We start from the raw sequence: 17,881 nt of genomic DNA, 5'->3' as shown, positions 1-17,881 counted from the left end.
CCTCACAAGATGTTGCTGTTGTTTACTTATTTACTTACATTACAGATTCAACAAGTGGAACTGGGCAACTTCGGAGCACAATCCATTCTGGCTATCAGGACTTATCCCGGATACACAGACGCGGATCTTGTAAGAGCAGCACCGGTTTCTTCAGAAAACACCGGTCTTGTCACAGCAGCATGGAATAAAAAAGAAAATAAATAATCTAAGTTGATCCATGTTCAAAAGGACTAACCATTTGTAGTCCTTGGTAAGTTCCACTCCGTGGGCAACTGTAGCTGTGGTGTCGAGGGCTTGGGAAATGTCATTTATCTTGACAGCGACAGAAGACCAGCAAAGTGTAGGGCAAGGTGAGGCAGAAAGGTTGGGAGGGTATGTGAGCTGGCAGGTGCTTGCTTTTAACCAGGGGTGCCCATTACGTCGATCGCGAGCTACCGGTCGATCGCGGAGGGTGTGTGAGTCGATCGTGGAGGCTGTGTCAGTCGATCGCCAAGGGTGTGTCAATCGATCACGGGGGGTGTGTCAGTCGATCGCCAAGGGTGTGTCAGTCGATCGCAGAGAGTGTGTCAGTCGATCGCGAAAAGTGTGTCAGTCAATCCCGGAGGGTGTGTCAGTCGATCGCGGAGGGTGTGTCAGTCGGATCGCGGAAGGTGTGTCAGTCGGATCGCGGCGGGTGTGTCAGTCGATCGTGGAGGGTGTGTCAGTCGATCGCACAGAGTGTGTCAGTCAATCGTCGAGGGTGTCTCAGTCGATCGCAGAGGGTGTGTCAGTCGATCGCAGAGGGTGTGTCAGTCGATCGCCGAGGGGTGTGTCAGTCGATCGCGGAGGCTGTGTCAGTCGATCGCCAAGGCTGTGTCAGTCGATCGCGGATGGTGTTTCAGTTGATCGTGGAGAGTGTGCCAGTCGATCGCGGAGAGTGTGTCAGTCGATCGCAGAGAGTGTGTCAGTCGTTAGCCGAGGGTGTGTCAGTCGATCGCAGAGGGTGTCTCAGTCGATCGCAGAGGGTGTGTCAGTCGATCGCCGAGGGGTGTGTCAGTCGATCGCGGAGGCTGTGTCAGTCGATCGCCAAGGCTGTGTCAGTCGATCGCGGAGGGTGTTTCAGTTGATCGCGGAGAGTGTGCCAGTCGATCGCGGAGAGTGTGTCAGTCGATCGCAGAGAGTGTGTCAGTCGTTAGCCGAGGGTGTGTCAGTCGATCGCAGAGGGTGTGTCAGTCAATCGCAGAGAGTGTGTCAGTCGTTAGCCGAGGGTGTGTCAGTCGATCGCAGAGGGTGTGTCAGTCAATCGCGGAGGAGTGTGTCAGTCAATCGCGGAGGCTGTGTCAGTCAATCGCGGAAGGTGTGTCGGTCGATCGCGCAGGGTGTGTCAGTCGATCGCGAAAAGTGTGTCAGTCGATCGCGGAGGGTGTGTCAGTCGGACCGCGGAAGGTGTGTCAGTCGGATCGCGGCGGGTGTGTCAGTCGATCGTGGAGGGTGTGTCAGTCGATCGCGCAGGGTGTGTCAGTCAATCGTCGAGGGTGTCTCAGTCGATCGCAGAGGGTGTGTCAGTCGATCGCGGAGGGGTGTGTCAGTCGATCGCGGAGGCTGTGTCAGTCGATCGCCAAGGCTGTGTCAGTCGATCGCGGAGGGTGTTTCAGTTGATCGCGGAGAGTGTGCCAGTCGATCGCGGAGAGTGTGTCAGTCGATCGCAGAGAGTGTGTCAGTCGTTAGCCGAGGGTGTGTCAGTCGATCGCCGAGGGTGTGTCAGTCAATCGCGGAGGAGTGTGTCAGTCAATCGCGGAGGCTGTGTCAGTCGATTGCGGAGGGTGTGTCAGTCAATCGCGGAAGGTGTGTCGGTCGATCGCGCAGGGTGTGTCAGTCGATCGCGAAAAGTGTGTCAGTCGATCGCGGAGGGTGTGTCAGTCGATCGCGCAGGGTGTGTCAGTCGATCGCGAAAAGTGTGTCAGTCGATCGCGGAGGGTGTGTCAGTCGGACCGCGGAAGGTGTGTCAGTCGGATCGCGGCGGGTGTGTCAGTCGATCGTGGAGGGTGTGTCAGTCGATCGCGCAGGGTGTGTCAGTCAATCGTCGAGGGTGTCTCAGTCGATCGCAGAGGGTGTGTCAGTCGATCGCGGAGGGGTGTGTCAGTCGATCGCGGAGGCTGTGTCAGTCGATCGCCAAGGCTGTGTCAGTCGATCGCGGAGGGTGTTTCAGTTGATCGCGGAGAGTGTGCCAGTCGATCGCGGAGAGTGTGTCAGTCGATCGCAGAGAGTGTGTCAGTCGTTAGCCGAGGGTGTGTCAGTCGATCGCCGAGGGTGTGTCAGTCAATCGCGGAGGAGTGTGTCAGTCAATCGCGGAGGCTGTGTCAGTCGATTGCGGAGGGTGTGTCAGTCAATCGCGGAAGGTGTGTCGGTCGATCGCGCAGGGTGTGTCAGTCGATCGCGAAAAGTGTGTCAGTCGATCGCGGAGGGTGTGTCAGTCGATCGCGCAGGGTGTGTCAGTTCATCGCGGAGGGTGTGTCATTTGACCGCGGAGGGGTGTGTCAGTCGATCGCGGAGGGTGTATCAGTCAATCATTGAGGGTGTCTCAGTCGATCGCGGAGGGTGTGTCAGTCGATCGCGGAGGGTGTGTCAGTCAATCGTCGAGGGTGTCTCAGTCGATCGCCGAGGGTGTGTCAGTCGATCGCCGAGGGGTGTGTCAGTCGATCACCGAGGGTGTGTCAGTCGATCGCGGAGGGTGTGTCAGTCGATCGCGGAGGGTGTGTCAGTCGATCGCAGAGGGTGTGTCAGTCGATCGCAGAGGGTGTGTCAGTCTATCGCGGAGGGTGTGTCAGTCGACTGTAGCAAGGCATTAAAAAATTTGACCTAAAAATTAGCGATCATCAATCTTCACCAAGACGTCACTTTTGTCACTTGATTGACATTCACGGCACCTGAGGGTCTTCTGAGATGATGCTGGCTACTGCCAGATCATTATTAAGAAAAAAACGACCGACAGGAAGGCGAGAAACACTTTTTTATTTCAACAGACTCTCGCGCCTTACCTGCTGTCAAAACTCTAAAGGCCGACTGCACAGTTCCTGTCTTCACAATAAAAGCGCTGCTTCATCCTGCCTGCGCTAACAAAACAAGAGTCTCAAAAAGCTAGCGCAAACAAGCTATGGAGTTTGTCGCCAATATTATTTCTTGTAAAGTGTATAAAAAATGAGTATGGAAGCTGGACAAATAAGATGCCAAAAACCAACCACTTTCATAAACAGTGGGCTTTCTAACAATTAGGAAGGTTTGTGTCGTGTTTGACAGAAACCATAGGAAAACAAAAATATAGTTTTCCCCAATCTTTTTCCGTTTTCATACATTTTTGAAAAAGCTCCAGGGAGCCACTATGGCACTAGCCGCAGGTGGCTACAGAGCTGCGGGTTGCTGACCCCCGGTTTAGGGCATAGAAATATATGTTGCAACATTGGATAGATTGTCCTGGCCTGATATCTTCTACTGGATACAAATGTCATTGGTCCAGGTGGCGTATGCGCAGGTAAAAGGCCAAACAGTTTCCAAGCACGTGTTTCAAGCCAACGAGACGAGCGTGGGCGTCATCACAGACATGAGCGGATGCCGACTCTCAGGTCAGCTGATCCAATAGCTCATGGAGTCGGTTTCAACCAGCTAACCAAATCTCCCAAATGGCAGGTTCTGTTTACATGATCAATACCACCATTAGCGACCCAGACGTCTGCGCTACCGTCACGTGCGACGTGAACGGCCTCGCCACTGCGGTCAGCGAATGTGCACCGATGCACCACTGCCAAGGCAACGGCAGGTAAATCCACAACAAGCCCAGTTGATTTATTCGAACCATTGACTTTGCATACCTGTATCTATTCCATCAGCTGCGCCTTTGACGCCATGTGCACTTTGACCGCCTCCACGGTCATCGATTTTGTCGGCCGGGTTCACACTGTGACTGACCGATGCGGATACACTCTGATGAAGTCTGGGGCCGTCCCAAACGTCCGGATCCAGGGCGTATTCAAGGAGCGGCGCCGCAAGGACGTCAGCTTCTTGGACCATGTGATCGTGCACCTGGACAAGCAAGATGTTAAGATGGAGTTACTACAAGGTGGCCGAGTGGAGGTAAGAGTTCATCTCCACTACAGAGAGATCACTTCACTGAGATGTCTATTGTGGTCTTCTGTCGCTGTCAAGATAAATGACATTTCCCAAGCCCTCGACACCACAGTTACAGTTGTCCACGGAGTGGAACTTACCAAGGATCAGAGCGGAGTGACTGCTAAAATATCGCAGTCCAACTACACAGTTACAGTCTTCTTTGATGGCAACACGGTGCAGATCCACCTGAAGGGTATGAACAGAAATCATTATCGGTCGATAAATGCTTTAAAATGTAATATCGGAAATTATCGGTATCGGTTTCAACCTCCCGATTTTCCCGGGAGACACCCGAATTTCAGTGCCCCTCCCGACAATCTCCCGGGGCAACCATTCTCCCTATTTCCACCCGGACAACATTATTGGGGGCGTGCCTTAAAGGCACTGCCTTCAGCGTCCTCTACAACCTGTCATCACGTCCGCTTTTCCTCCATACAAACAGCCACTTAATATATGCGGCTTTTACACACACACAAGTGAATGCAAGGCATACTTGGTCAACAGCCATACAGGTCACACTGAGGGTGGCTGTATAAACAACTTTAACACTGTTACAAATATGCGCCACACTGTGAATCCACACCAAACAAGAATGACAAACACATTTCGGGAGAACATCCACACCGTAACACAACATAAACACAACAGAACAAATACCCAGAACCCCTTGCAGCACTAACTCTTCCGGGACGCTACAATATACACCCCCCGCTACCACCAAACCCTGCCCCCCTAAACCTCCCGCCCCCATCCCTTGAATTCGGAGGTCTCAAGGTTGGCAAGTATGCTCTAGTATACTCTGGACTGAAGCTGTGTGCCTTCATTGTTTTTGTAGCTGTTGTTTTGAGGCATGTTTAAAAATAAATAAAAATAATGCACTTTGTGAAAGTCAAAGTGTAGTATTTCCCATAGTTGTAGTGGGTATTAGGATGATCTCAGGGAGAGCATGTCCCAAATTCCAAGCTGCTGTTTTGAGGCATGTTAGAAAAAATAATGCACTTTGTGACTTCAATAATAAATATGGCAGTGCCATGTTGGCACTTTTTTCCATAACTGGAGTTGAAGTTGTTCTCATATTTTGGAAAACCTTGTTTTCGATTGATTGATTGAAACTTGTATTAGTAGATTGCACAGTGAAGTACATATTCCGTACAATTGACCACTAAATGGTAACACCCGAATACGTTTTTCAACTTGTTTAAGTCGGGGTCCACGTTAATCAATTCATGGTAAAGTTACATTGTTTAATGCATCCAGCGGGGCATCACAACAAAATTAGGCATAATAATGTGTTAATTCCACTACTGTATATATCGGTATCGGTTGATATCAGAATCGGTAATTAAGAGTTGGACAATATCGGAAATCGGCAAAAAATCCATTATCGGACATCTCTAGTACCTATTATGCATAAACAACTTTTCTAACCTATTGGTACCTGCTTTTGTGTATTTGGGATCTTCATAATTTGAAATCAAACTATGGCGGAGATGTTCATAAAATAATCTCGCCTTCCTTCACTCTTCCTTCAAACGAGCCATTTGGAATTTTCCCCCAATTGTGACGTCAGCTGACATCTCCATATATGGTAGAAATGTACCCAAAGTGCTTTGCGCAATTTTGCAATTTCAGTCTGACGCTCTAGTCCAGGGGTCGGCAACCCAAAATGTTGAAAGAGCCATATTGGACCAAAAATACAAAAACAAATCTGTCTGGAGCCGCAACCAATTAAAAGCCATATTACATACAGATAGTGTGTCATGAGATATACATTGAATTGAGATGACTTAAAAGAAACTAAATGAGCTCAAATATAGCTACAAATGAGGCATGATGATGCAATATGTACACATAGCTAGCCTAAATAGCATGTTAGCATCGATTAGCTTGCAGTCATGCAGTAACCAAATATGTCTGATTAGCACTCCACACAAGTCAATAACATCAACAAAACTCACCTTTGTGCATTCACGCACAACGTTAAAAGTTTTGTGGACAAAATGAGACAGAAAAAGAAGTGGCATAAAACACGTCCTAGAAAGTCGGAGAAAGTTATACATGGAAACAAACTAAGGTGAGTTCAAGGACCGCCAAAATTAGTAGGACAAAACGGCGCTCGCCAAATACTCGAATCAGTGAAGCATGTTTAATACAAACAGTGTGCTTTATAACAATTAGGGAGGTTTGTGTCACGTTTGTCCTCATACAGAAACCATATTAAAACAAAACAATTTTTTTTTCCCCCTCATCTTTTTCCATTTTTCATAAATTTTTGAAAAAGCTTCAGAGAGCCACTAGGGCGGCGCTAAAGAGCCGTATGCGGCTCTAGAGCCGCGGGTTGCCGACCCCCGCTCTAGTCAGTAAGCTCCTTCTTTTTGTCTATCCCAGGGGTCGGCAACCCGCGGCTCTAGAGCCGCATGCGGCTCTTTAGCGCCGCCCTAGTGGCTCTCTGGAGCTTTTTAAAAAATGTATGAAAAATGGAAAAAGATGAGGGGAAAAAAAAAAGTTTTTGTTTTAATATGGTTTCCGTAGGAGGACAAACATGACGCAAACCTCCCTAATTGTTATAAATCACACTGTTTGTATTAAACATGCTTCACTGATTTGAGTATTTGGCGAGCGCCGTTTTGTCCTACTAATTTTGGCGGTCCTTGAACTCACCGTAGTTTGTTTACAAGTATAACGTTCTCCGACTTTCTAGGACGTGTTTTATGCCACTTCTTTTGTCCACCACACTTTTAACGTTGTGCATGTGTGCACAAAGGTGAGTTTTGTTGATGTTATTGACTTGTGTGGAGTGCTAATCAGACATATTTGCTCACTGCATGACTGCAAGCTAATCGATGCTAACATGCTATTTAGGCTAGCTATATGTACATATTGCAGCATTATGCCTCATTTGTAGCTATATTTGAGCTCATTTAGTTTCCTTTAAGTCCTCTCAATTAAATGCGTAACTCATGACGCAATATGGCTTTTAGTTTTTTGCGGCTCCAGACAGATTTGTTTTTGTATTTTTGGTCCAATATGGCTCTTTCAACATTTTGGGTTGCCGACCCCTGGTCTATCCCCTTGTTGTGTAGCAGACTGGCTCCTACATACAGCACATCCTCTGATGTTTCCTTTTCTTGTACAAAACCCAAAACCAGTGAAGTTGGCAGGTTGTGTAAATGGTAAATAAAAACAGAATACAATGATTTGCAAATCCTTTTCAACTTATATTCAATTGAATAGACTTCAAAGACAAGACATTTAATGTTCGAACTGAGAAACTTCATTTTTTGCAAATATTAGCTCATTTGGAATTTGAAGCCTGCAACATGTTTCAAAAAAGCTGGCACAAGTGGCAAAAAAGACTAAGAAAGTTGAGGAATGCTCATCAAACACTTACTTGGAACATCCCACAGGTGAACAGGCTAATTGGGAGCAGGTGGGTGCCATGATTGGGTATAAAAGCAACTTCCATGAAATGTTCAGTCATTCACAAACAAATTGTTTTTGGAAACTGTGGATGTCGTGTCCTCCGGACCAAAGAGGAAAAGAACCAACCGGACTGTTATAGGTGCCATGTTCAAAAGCCAGTATCTGTGATGGTATGGGGGTGTATTCGTGCACATGGCATGTGAAGGCACCAAAAATGCTGAAAGGTACATACAGGTTTTGAAGCAACATATGTTGCCATCCAAGCAATGTCTTTTTAATGGACGCCCCTGCTTATTTCAGCAAGACAATGCCAAGCCACATTCTGCACGTGTTACAACAGCGTGGCTTCGTAGTAAAAGACTAGACTGGCCTGCCTGTAGTCCAGACCTGTCTCCCATTGAAAATGTGTGGCGCAATATAAAGCGCCAAATACCACAACGGAGACCCTGGACTGTTGGCAAACGTTTACTGAGTGTTGTTAAAAGGAAAGGCCATGTAACACAGTGGTAAAAATGTGCCAACTTTTTTGCAATGTGTTGCTGCCATTAAATTCTAAGTTAATGCTTATTTTCAAAAATTAAAAAAAGAAGTTTCTCAGTTCAAACATTAAATATCTTGTCTTTGCAGTCTATTCAATTGAATATAAGTTGAAAAGGATTTGCAAATCGATGTATTCTGTTTTTATTTACGAATTACACAATTTGCCAACTTCACTGGTTTTGGTTTTTGTACAAATGAGTGTATAGGTCTGTCAGTAGACTGGCTATTGAAGCGCTAAAAATTACAACATGGAAGACGGGGAGAAGACGCTGTCAAAGTGGCGGCACGTAAATAAGACCGCCCACAAAATGATCAGTGGCCCAATCCTGGAGATGCACTGTCCAGAGGACACAGCCTAATGGTCTACGCCAGGGGTCACCAACGTGGTGCCCGCGGGCACCAGGTAGCCCGTAAGGACCAGATGAGTAGCCCGCTGGCCTGTTCCAAAAATAGCTCAAATAGCAGCACTTACCAGTGAGCTGCCTCTATTTTTTAAATTGTATTTATTTACTAGCAAGCTGGTCTCGCTTTGCCCGACATTTTTAATTCTAAGAGAGACAAAACTCAAATAGAATTTGAAAATCCAAGAAAATATTTTAAAGACTTGGTCTTCACTTGTTTAAATAAATTCATTTATTTTTTTACTTTGCTTTTTATAACTTTCAGAAAGACAATTTTAGAGAAAAAATACAACCTTAAAAATGATTTTAGGATTTTTAAACACATATACCTTTTTACCTTTTAAATTCCTTCCTCTTCTTTCCTGACAATTTAAATCGATGTTCAAGTAAATGTATCTTTTTTATTGTAAAGAATAATAAATACATTTTAATTTAATTTTTCATTTTAGCTTCTGTTTTTTTGACATAGAATATTTGTGAAATATTTCTTCAAACTTATTATGATTAAAATAAAATAAAAATATTCTGGCAAAGCTAGAAAAATCTCTGGACTCAAATTTAAATCTTATTTCAAAGTCTTTTGAATTTCTTTTAAAATTTTTGTTCTGGAAAATCTAGAAGAAATAATGATTTGTCTTTGTTAGAAATATAGCTTGGTCCAATTTGTTATATATTCTAACAAAGTGCAGATTGGATTTTAACCTATTTAAAACATGTTATCAAAATTGTAAAATTAATCTTAATCAGGAAAAATTACTAATGATATTCCATAAATTCTTTTTTTAATTTTTTCCAAAAGATTCGAATTAGCTAGTTGTTCTCTTCTTTTTTTTGGTTGAATTTTGAATTTTAAAGAGTCGAAATTGAAGATAAACTAAGTTTCAAAATTTAATTGTCATTTTTTTCGTGTTTTCTCCTCTTTTAAACCGTTCAATTAAGTGTAAATATCATTAATTATTAATAATAACATAGAGTTAAAGGTAAATTGAGGAAATTGGCTATTTCTGGCAATTTATTTAAGTGTGTATCAAACTGGTAGCCCTTCGCATTAATCACTACCCAAGAAGTAGCTCTTGGTTTCAAAAAGGTTGGTGACCCCTGGTCTACGCACTTCTCAAATCTACATTAATCCTTGTTTAATGGTACGGTCTAGCTTAGGAAGTTTGAAATATCTGGCGTTTGTTGTTCAAATATACCAAATCTTATAGACATAGTAGCTCAATTGCATGGTACAACAGAACCTGCTTAAGTTTGTCCTGCTCATGCTGCTATAACCCATCAAGTCCAACATGTTATTATTATTATCATCAAAAAGCTGGTGTGGACATATATGATCGACTGCTTTTCAGCATTAAATTTGAAACCCAGAGGGGTCACTTCAATGAAAAATGGTTCCATATATTTCGCTATTTGTTGTATCATTGTCATCGACATCTACAGCAAGTCATTATTGCTAAGCCACTTCCCAGTTACACGGCATCATCACACGCGTGCAGTGACTTCCTGCTCAGTCCAAAATATTTCAACAGGTGAAAGTGCAGCTGCCGTGCATGGATTATGTGGAAATTCCTCCGTGGATTTGAGTGAGGAGAGAGTCTCAGAGCACAGCATTGCTGGGTGTGAGACACAACATGAAGAAGCTAAGGATGGAACGATCAACTGCAACGCATCAACTGAATGGTAACCACTTATTTCAAAAGAACACATTACATCCCTGCGAGTGACGGGGTTTTCATGTCTGCTTGGTAGGTGTCAACTCATGTGGCAGGATCCGTTCACTCGGTGCCACATGCAAATCGACCCTGAGCCCTTCGTTTTGGCCTGCATCAGCAATTTGTGCCAGTCCCCCGCAGTGGATGGCCTCAAATGCCACCTGATGGAGGCCTATGCCAGAGCCTGTCACCAGCAAAACAACATCACAGTGGAGGACTGGAGGTCGACGGCTGGATGCGGTAAGGAGATTACAATAGAAGGTTCTTGCCAACCAAATCCAGCAATAACCGATATCCAATTTTTGAGAAAGCTAGCTGGAGTTAAAACTCATACAAGAGTAACCGGGACTACACGCTGTCCTAGTACGACTACTAATGTAAGACTCTACGAGTACTACTATTATAAGCGTGGGGAATTGGCGAGGGAAAAAACACATTCAATCAATCAATCAATGTTTATTTATATAGCTCTAAATCACAAGTGTCCCAAAGGGCTGCACAAGCCACAACGACATCCTCGGTTCAGATCTCACATCAGGGCAAGGAAAAACTCAACCCAGTGGGATGACAATGAGAAACCTTGGAGAGGACCGCAGATGTGGGCGACTCCCCCGCCCCCTCTAGAGCGACCGGTGCAATGGACGTCGAGTGGATCTAGCATAATATTGTGAAAGTCCAGTCCATTTATCATCTCAGTCTCATTTATTCTGAAACTTCACTTTTTTTAAGAGGTTGCAAAATCTTGGCAACCTCCTTCGGTATTTGTGTTACAGCTGCCGGTCCTGAGGCCATGTGCCGGGACAAGTTCTGCAGCGATCACGAGTTCTGCGGCGTGAGCTATGACGGAAAAGCTCATTGTCTTTGCCGGGCTCTTCTTGCCTCAGACTACAGATCCAAAGACAAGTTTGGTATGTCCACGACAACGCTCAGCAACCTAGATTGGTTTTAAAAGCTGAAATGCATCCATACCGTCTTTTGCTGCGTAAAACTCAGGTGAGCCGGCAGTTTGCAGCCACACATCTGCTTCGGTGACCATGTACTGTTGCCTTCTGTTGGAGAAGGGCATCGACTACCCAAGGCTACACCTCAACGACGAGAGCTGCAAAGGTGACATTGACGATAAGACCCACATGGTGTCGTTTAACTTTGATAGGGACCACACATGTGGAGCAATCATCAAGGTGTGTATCTGACTTCCTGCCTTATTATAAAACAAAACCATTTGGATTGATTGCATCGAGAACATTGGCAACCCCTGCGCATATGTAACCCTGTAGGCAAACTCGAGCAAAATAACCTACAAAAATGTCATCATGACACCCAACATCTCCAGTGTAGTGACACGTTACAGTAACGTGCAGATGGATTTCTCCTGCCATTTTGACCAACCGGACCCAGAGGGCCTGGCCATCAAAATCAAAGACAGGTGAGCAGTTGGTGTCCGTTTCCGGAGCTGCTACTTGGGACATGTTTCATAAGATATTGTTTGTGTTTTTGCTTGGCAGCCCGGTGATTAAACACCTCACTTCGGGCGAGTGGGATTACACCCTGACCCTGACTGCGTACACCGATCCCGGAAGAACACAACCCATAGAGTCGAGTACCGGAGTTCTGCTCAATGAGAAAATCTGGGTGGAGATCAAGGCGTATGGATTGGAGGGAAACACCCTCTCTATAGTGACCGAATCCTGCTGGGCTACAGATCAATTGTCTTCAAATGGGAGCATTCGTTACGATCTCATCACTGCAGGGTGAGTTGTGCTGAGAGGCCAACAAAGATTACGTTGCTGGCTGCCCAGGCCATGTCTTCACTCCTGTGTCTGAGTAGATGTCCTAATCCTGCCGACTCGACGGTGGACATTGAAGGCAACGGGCAGGGAACGTCCAACTACTTCTCCTTCAACATGTTCAGATTCTTGGGCAAAGACAGCGAAATCTTCCTGCACTGCAGAGTAGACCTGTGTGTGCAACAGGCAGACTCATGCATCCAGGTAGTTTCCCATTGTACCAAGTCCATAAAACACAAGCGCTTAAAGGCCTACTGAAATGAATTTTTTAAAATTTAAACGGGGATAGCAGATCCATTCTATGTGTCATACTTGATCATTTCGCGATATTGCCATATTTTTGCTGAAAGGATTTAGTAGAGAACAACGACAATAAAGGTTGCAACTTTTGGTCGCTGATAAAAAAAAGCCTTGCCTATACTGGAAGTAGCGTGACGTCACCGGAGGAAGGACTCCTCACATTTTACCATTGTTTACAATGCAGCGAGAGAGATTCGGACCGAGAAAGCGACGATTACCCCATTAATTTGAGCGAGGATGAAAGATTCGTGGATGAGGAAAGTGAGAGTGAAGGACTACAGTGCAGTGCAGGACGTATCTTTTTTCGCTCTGACCGTAACTTAGGTACAAGGCTTCATTGGATTCCACACTTTCTCCTTTTTCTATTGTGGATCACGAATTTGTATTTTAAACCACCTCAGATACTATATACTCTTGAAAATGAGAGTCGAGAACGCGAAATGGACATTCACAGTGACTTTTATCTCCACGACAATACATCGGCGAAGCTCTTTAGCTACTGAGCTAACGTGATAGCATCGGGCTCAAATGCAGATAGAAACAAAATAAATAAATCCCTGACTGGAAGGATAGACAGAATATCAACAATACTATTAAACCATGGACATGTAAATACACGGTTAATAATTCCCAGCTTGGCGAAGCTTAACAATGCTGTTGCCCTGAGATCGATAGGTTGGAGTTCAAATCCCAGCCGAGTCATACCAAAGACTATAAAAATGGGACCCATTACCTCCCTGCTTGGCACTCAGCATCAAGGGTTGGAGTTGGGGGTTAAATCACCAAAATGATTCCCGGGCGCGGCGGCGCTGCTGCCCACTGCTCCCCAAGGGGATGGGTCAAATGCAGAGGACAAATTTCACCACATCTAGTGTGTGTGTGACAATCATTGGTACTTTAATCTTTAATCTTAAATCTAACGACGCGATTGAAGCTAACTTAGCAACGGGACCTCACAGAGCTATGATAAAAACATTAGCGCTCCACCTACGCCAGCCAGCCCTCATCTGCTCATTAACACCCGTGCTCACCTGCGTTCCAGCGATCGTAGGAAGGATGAAGGACTTCACCCGATTATCCGTGCGGTCGGCGGCTAGCGTCGGCTAGCGCGTCTGCTATCCAAGTCAAAGTCCTCCTGGTTGTGTTGCTACAGCCAGCCGCTAATACACCGATCCCACCTACAACTTTCTTCTTTGCAGTCTTCATTGTTCATCAAACAAATTGCAAAAGATTCACCAACACAGATGTCCAGAATACTGTGGAATTTTGAGATGAAAACAGAGCTTTTTTGTATTGTATTCAATGGGGTACCAATACTTCCGTTTCAACGATTGACGTCACGCGTATAGTCATCATATATAGACGTTTTCAACGGGAAGTTTCGCGGGAAATTTAAAATTGCACTTTATAAGTTAACCCGGGTTAACTTATAAAGTGCAATTTTAAATTTCCCGCTAAGTTAACCCAGGTTAACTTATAAAGTGCAATTTTAAATTTCCCGCTAAACTTCCGGTTGAAAACGTCTATATATGATGACGTATGCGCGTGACGTCAATCGTTGAAATGGAGGTATTGGTACCCCATTGAATCCAATACAAAAAAGCTGTTTTCATCTCAAAATTCCACAGTATTCTGGACATCTGTGTTGGTGAATCTTTTGCAATTTGTTTGATGAACAATGAAGACTGCAAAGAAGAAAGCTGTAGGTGGGATCGGTGTATTAGCGGCTGGCTGTAGCAACACAACCAGGAGGACTTTGACTTGGATAGCAGACGCGCTAGCCGACGCTAGCCGCCGACCGCACGGATAATCAGGTGAAGTCCTTCATCCTTCCTACGATTGCTGGAACGCAGGTGAGCACGGGTGTAATGAGCAGATGAGGGCTGGCTGGCGTAGGTGGAGCGCTAATGTTTTTATCATAGCTCTGTGAGGTCCCGTTGCTAAGTTAGCTTCAATGGCGTCGTTAGCAACAGCATTGTTAAGCTTCGCCAAGCTGGGAATTATTAACCGTGTATTTACATGTCCATGGTTTAATAGTATTATTGATCTTCTGTCTATCCTTCCAGTCAGGGATTTATTTATTTTGTTTCTATCTGCATTTGAACCAGATGCTATCACATTAGCTCAGTAGCTAAAGAGCTTCGCCGATGTATTGTCGTGGAGATAAAAGTCACTGTGAATGTCCATTTCGCGTTCTCGACTCTCATTTTCAAGAGGATATAGTATCCGAGGTGGTTTAAAATACAAATCCGTGATCCACAATAGAAAAAGGAGAGAGTGTGGAATCCAATGAGACCTTGTACCTAAGTTACGGTCAGAGCAAAAAAAGATACACCCTGCACTGCCTCCCTAGTTCTTCACTCTAACGTTCCTCATCCACGAATCTTTCATCCTCGCTCAAATTAATGGGGTAATCGTCACTTTCTCGGTCCGAATCTCTCTCGCTCCATTGTAAACAACGGGGAATTGTGAGGAATTCTACCTCCTGGGACGTCACGCTACTTCCGGTATAGGCAAGGCTTTTTTTTTATCAGCGACCAAAAGTTGCGAACTTCATCGTCGTTGTTCTATACTAAATCCTTTCAGCTAAAATATGGCAATATCGCGAAATGATCAAGTATGACACATAGAATGGATCTGCTATCCCCGTTTAAATAAAAACATTTCATTTCAGCAGGCCTTTTACTGTCTGTATTCAAAATACTCTCTTCAGGTGTGCGACCAGGCAGCAAGGAGGCGCAGATCTCTCCCGACCATCGATGCCAAAGGAGATCCATCCATAGTTACCATGGCTTGGGCATAATCAGGTGAACTACACCTGCAATTTATTTATGTCTATAACAGAAACGAGGATGGGATCTAAGTTCTCATCCTCACCTATGGTCATGAGCTTTGGGTTATGACTGAAAAGACAAGATCACGGGTATAAGCGGCCGAAATGAGTTTCCTTCGCCGGGTGGCGGAACTCTCCCTTAGAGATAGGGTGAGAAGCTCTGTCATCTGGGAGGAGCTCAAAGTAAAGCCACTGCTCCTCCACATCGAGAGGAGCCAGATGAGGTGGTTCGGGCATCTGGTAAGGATGCCCCCCGAACGCCTCCTTAGGGAGGTGTTTAGGGCACGTCCGACCGGTAGGAGGCCTGGGAACGCCTCGGGATCCCCCGGGAGGAGCTGGACGAAGTTGCTGGGGAGAGGGAAGTCTGGGCTTCCCTGCTTAGGCTGCTGCCCCCGAGACACGAACTTGGATAAGCGGATGAAGATGGATGGAACAGAAACGCAATAGCTAGTCATTCGGAATGCTAATACTATACAAAATAAAGTATCTCAAGACAGTTTGGTGGCAAAGGCTAAAAAAAAACACCCTCTACACAAGAAAGCGCAAACCGAGACTCAGTGTAGCCTTTGGCTACAATCTGGCACATTAACATTTATGTGTCCATTAATGTGCATTGTCCCCTGGACTGTAACAAAGGAGTTGTAAGTTACATCTATTAATAACAAGCTTATTGGTGTGTTTAGTGCAGGGGTGGGCAATTAATTTTTACCGGGGGCCGCATGAGCAACCCGAGCACTGCTGGAGGGCCACATCGACAATATTTCAATTAAATTTTGCTCAATATTATTTTTGATATATACCGTAAGATAAATAATAATAATAATTAATAATAATAGTAATACTTCAACATAGTGTATGTAACAGCATTCCATGACTAATATAAATAAATTAACATTAATAATAAATGACAGTAAAATAAGCACACGTATGACTGAGGAGTCATAGTGTAACTTTGTGTGATGTTTGAGTTGTCCGACTTTTTGTGTGGCCATAAACACACCAGTGGTTTAGTGCTATGCGTGTTGGTGACAGATGACAAGTTGGTTTTGGCCTGGTTTGTACGGCAGAAAATGACTAGTTTTTCGAGATAGAAGTGTTTTACTTATGTTTTTGGTGTGGTTATGGCCGAATATAAACAGTTTTGCTCAATAAAGTGATCGATATAATTCCTGGCCTCGAAGCATCTCGATAGACATTACAATAATTGAACGGTGTTCAATTGAACGGTGTTGACGAACACCGTTAGGGCCGCTTGTTGTCACTGTCACTCAAAGTTGCATTGCAAAATTACATAGAATAAATATGTTTATTTTGTTTAGAATCCAGATGGGATTTGATTTGGTGCGCGGCATATATTTGCTGCGCGCAGAGGACGCTTGAGCAGTGCGCAATTGCGCAGGCGCGCACCTTAGAGGGAACGTTGCATGGCAGTCCATGTCTTGTTGGAAACACGCCATTCTTCATCAACTTTTCTCTTTTTAGCGTCTCGGGTGTAAACCGTGCATCACTTGTCGCTGCATGTGCACCTTCACTCGCAGGTTACACACTGACACACGGCCATAAATAATAATTTTCAAAATAAAAGCAGCACAGTTGTATTGCGCGCACGACATAGATGTTTTTTCAACTTTATTTTGTAATTAATGATTGCAGCTGTTCACATTCACTCACAATCACGCACACGCATACGTCCACACGGAAGTAATACAAATAACGATTTTCAAAACAAAAGCAGCACCGTTGTATTGCACACTCGACATAGATACTTTTTAAAATGTATTTTGTAATTTATAATTGGCCTCACGCGGGCCGGACAGGGACGCACAAAGGGCCGGATGCGGCCCGCGGGCCGCAGAATGCCCAGGTCTGGTTTAGTGGGACAGGCAAAAGTTAAGTTGGAGAAAATGCAGTAATTTATAAATTAACTAAAGTTTCTGTGCGGCCCAGTAGCAAATTCGTCACAGACCGGTACCGGTCCCTGGACTGGTGGTTGGGGACCACTGCTCTGTGATCTCTGCTCTCACTGCTGCCCTCAACATGCTGGTCATAGTCGCCATCGCTCACTTCAAGTAGTTGATTTTTGCTCCTGTTATTTAGTAGTGGTTGATTCCCGCTCAGGTTCAAGTGTTTGTCTGAAGTTAGAAGAAAAAAAGATGGTTTTGTTCCTGTAATGCTTTTCATTTGTTACTCACATTGTGCTTTTCTCTCTCTGTGGCAGGCAAAGTCACACCCCCATCAACTTCATCCTCCTCTCGCTGGCAATCTCTGATTTCCCTGCGAGCTTCCTGCTGTTCTGCTAGAGTTTCTCTAACTGCTACGTTGCAATTTGCGACCCTCTGCGCTACTCCACCAAAGTCACCCCTCAAAGGACCTGGTTGTGCGTTTGTTTGTTTGTGCTGGCTGTGCTCCCTCAATTTTCTCACGTTGATGCTTCGGGACAAACTCTTGCAAGAGGACATAAGCATTTTATTACAGCATATTATTTCCAGGCTATTATTTCTGGGCCACATAAAATAATGTGGCGGGCCAGATTTGGCCCCGGGCCTTGAGTTGGATACCTGTGGCTTAGAGTTTTTAAAAACCCCAAATTTTGAGATTTTCAATTTGGGGTTTTCATTAACTGTAAGCCATAATCATCAAAATGATATCAAAAGAAGGCTCGAAATATCTTGAGTTGCATGTTATGAGCCTATGTCATTTATTAGTTTCACCTTGTAAAACTAATGGCTAGAATAAACAAAT

The 17,881-nt window shown here is 44.8% G+C and overlaps 2 protein-coding genes across 3 annotated transcripts in view; one reads left to right on the top strand and one right to left on the bottom strand.

Moving 5' to 3' along the window:
* The window catches only part of LOC133658996 (trace amine-associated receptor 13c-like), a 19,239-nt gene extending 12,930 nt beyond the window's left edge, over positions 1–6,309 (bottom strand). Inside the window, exons 1-2 of one of the 2 annotated variants that reach the window (XM_062061579.1) lie at positions 6,102–6,309; positions 3,846–4,329 (exon numbers count right to left, since the gene is read on the bottom strand). The gene's annotated coding sequence lies outside the window, so the exon portion shown is untranslated. Of the gene's footprint in view, positions 1–3,845; positions 4,771–6,101 lie in introns of those variants that run through there. The other variant, XM_062061578.1, reaches the window with a different exon arrangement.
* LOC133659230 (alpha-tectorin-like) overlaps positions 1–17,881 on the top strand; it is a 20,799-nt gene extending 2,918 nt beyond the window's left edge. The window contains exons 4-17 of the mRNA XM_062061964.1: positions 46–129; positions 3,494–3,599; positions 3,664–3,793; positions 3,864–4,107; positions 4,180–4,336; positions 10,037–10,187; positions 10,257–10,842; positions 10,899–11,127; positions 11,213–11,400; positions 11,497–11,645; positions 11,725–11,970; positions 12,048–12,210; positions 15,020–15,113; positions 17,358–17,881. Coding sequence (XP_061917948.1) covers positions 46–129; positions 3,494–3,599; positions 3,664–3,793; positions 3,864–4,107; positions 4,180–4,336; positions 10,037–10,187; positions 10,257–10,842; positions 10,899–11,127; positions 11,213–11,400; positions 11,497–11,645; positions 11,725–11,970; positions 12,048–12,210; positions 15,020–15,109 — 2,523 coding nt within the window. The 3' untranslated portion in view covers positions 15,110–15,113; positions 17,358–17,881. The remainder of the gene's footprint in view (positions 1–45; positions 130–3,493; positions 3,600–3,663; positions 3,794–3,863; positions 4,108–4,179; positions 4,337–10,036; positions 10,188–10,256; positions 10,843–10,898; positions 11,128–11,212; positions 11,401–11,496; positions 11,646–11,724; positions 11,971–12,047; positions 12,211–15,019; positions 15,114–17,357) is intronic.

The sequence above is a fragment of the Entelurus aequoreus genome, linkage group LG10 (genome assembly GCF_033978785.1).
Source record: "Entelurus aequoreus isolate RoL-2023_Sb linkage group LG10, RoL_Eaeq_v1.1, whole genome shotgun sequence".
Lineage (NCBI taxonomy): Eukaryota > Metazoa > Chordata > Actinopteri > Syngnathiformes > Syngnathidae > Entelurus > Entelurus aequoreus.
This window is presented reverse-complemented; position numbering and strand designations above follow the sequence as displayed.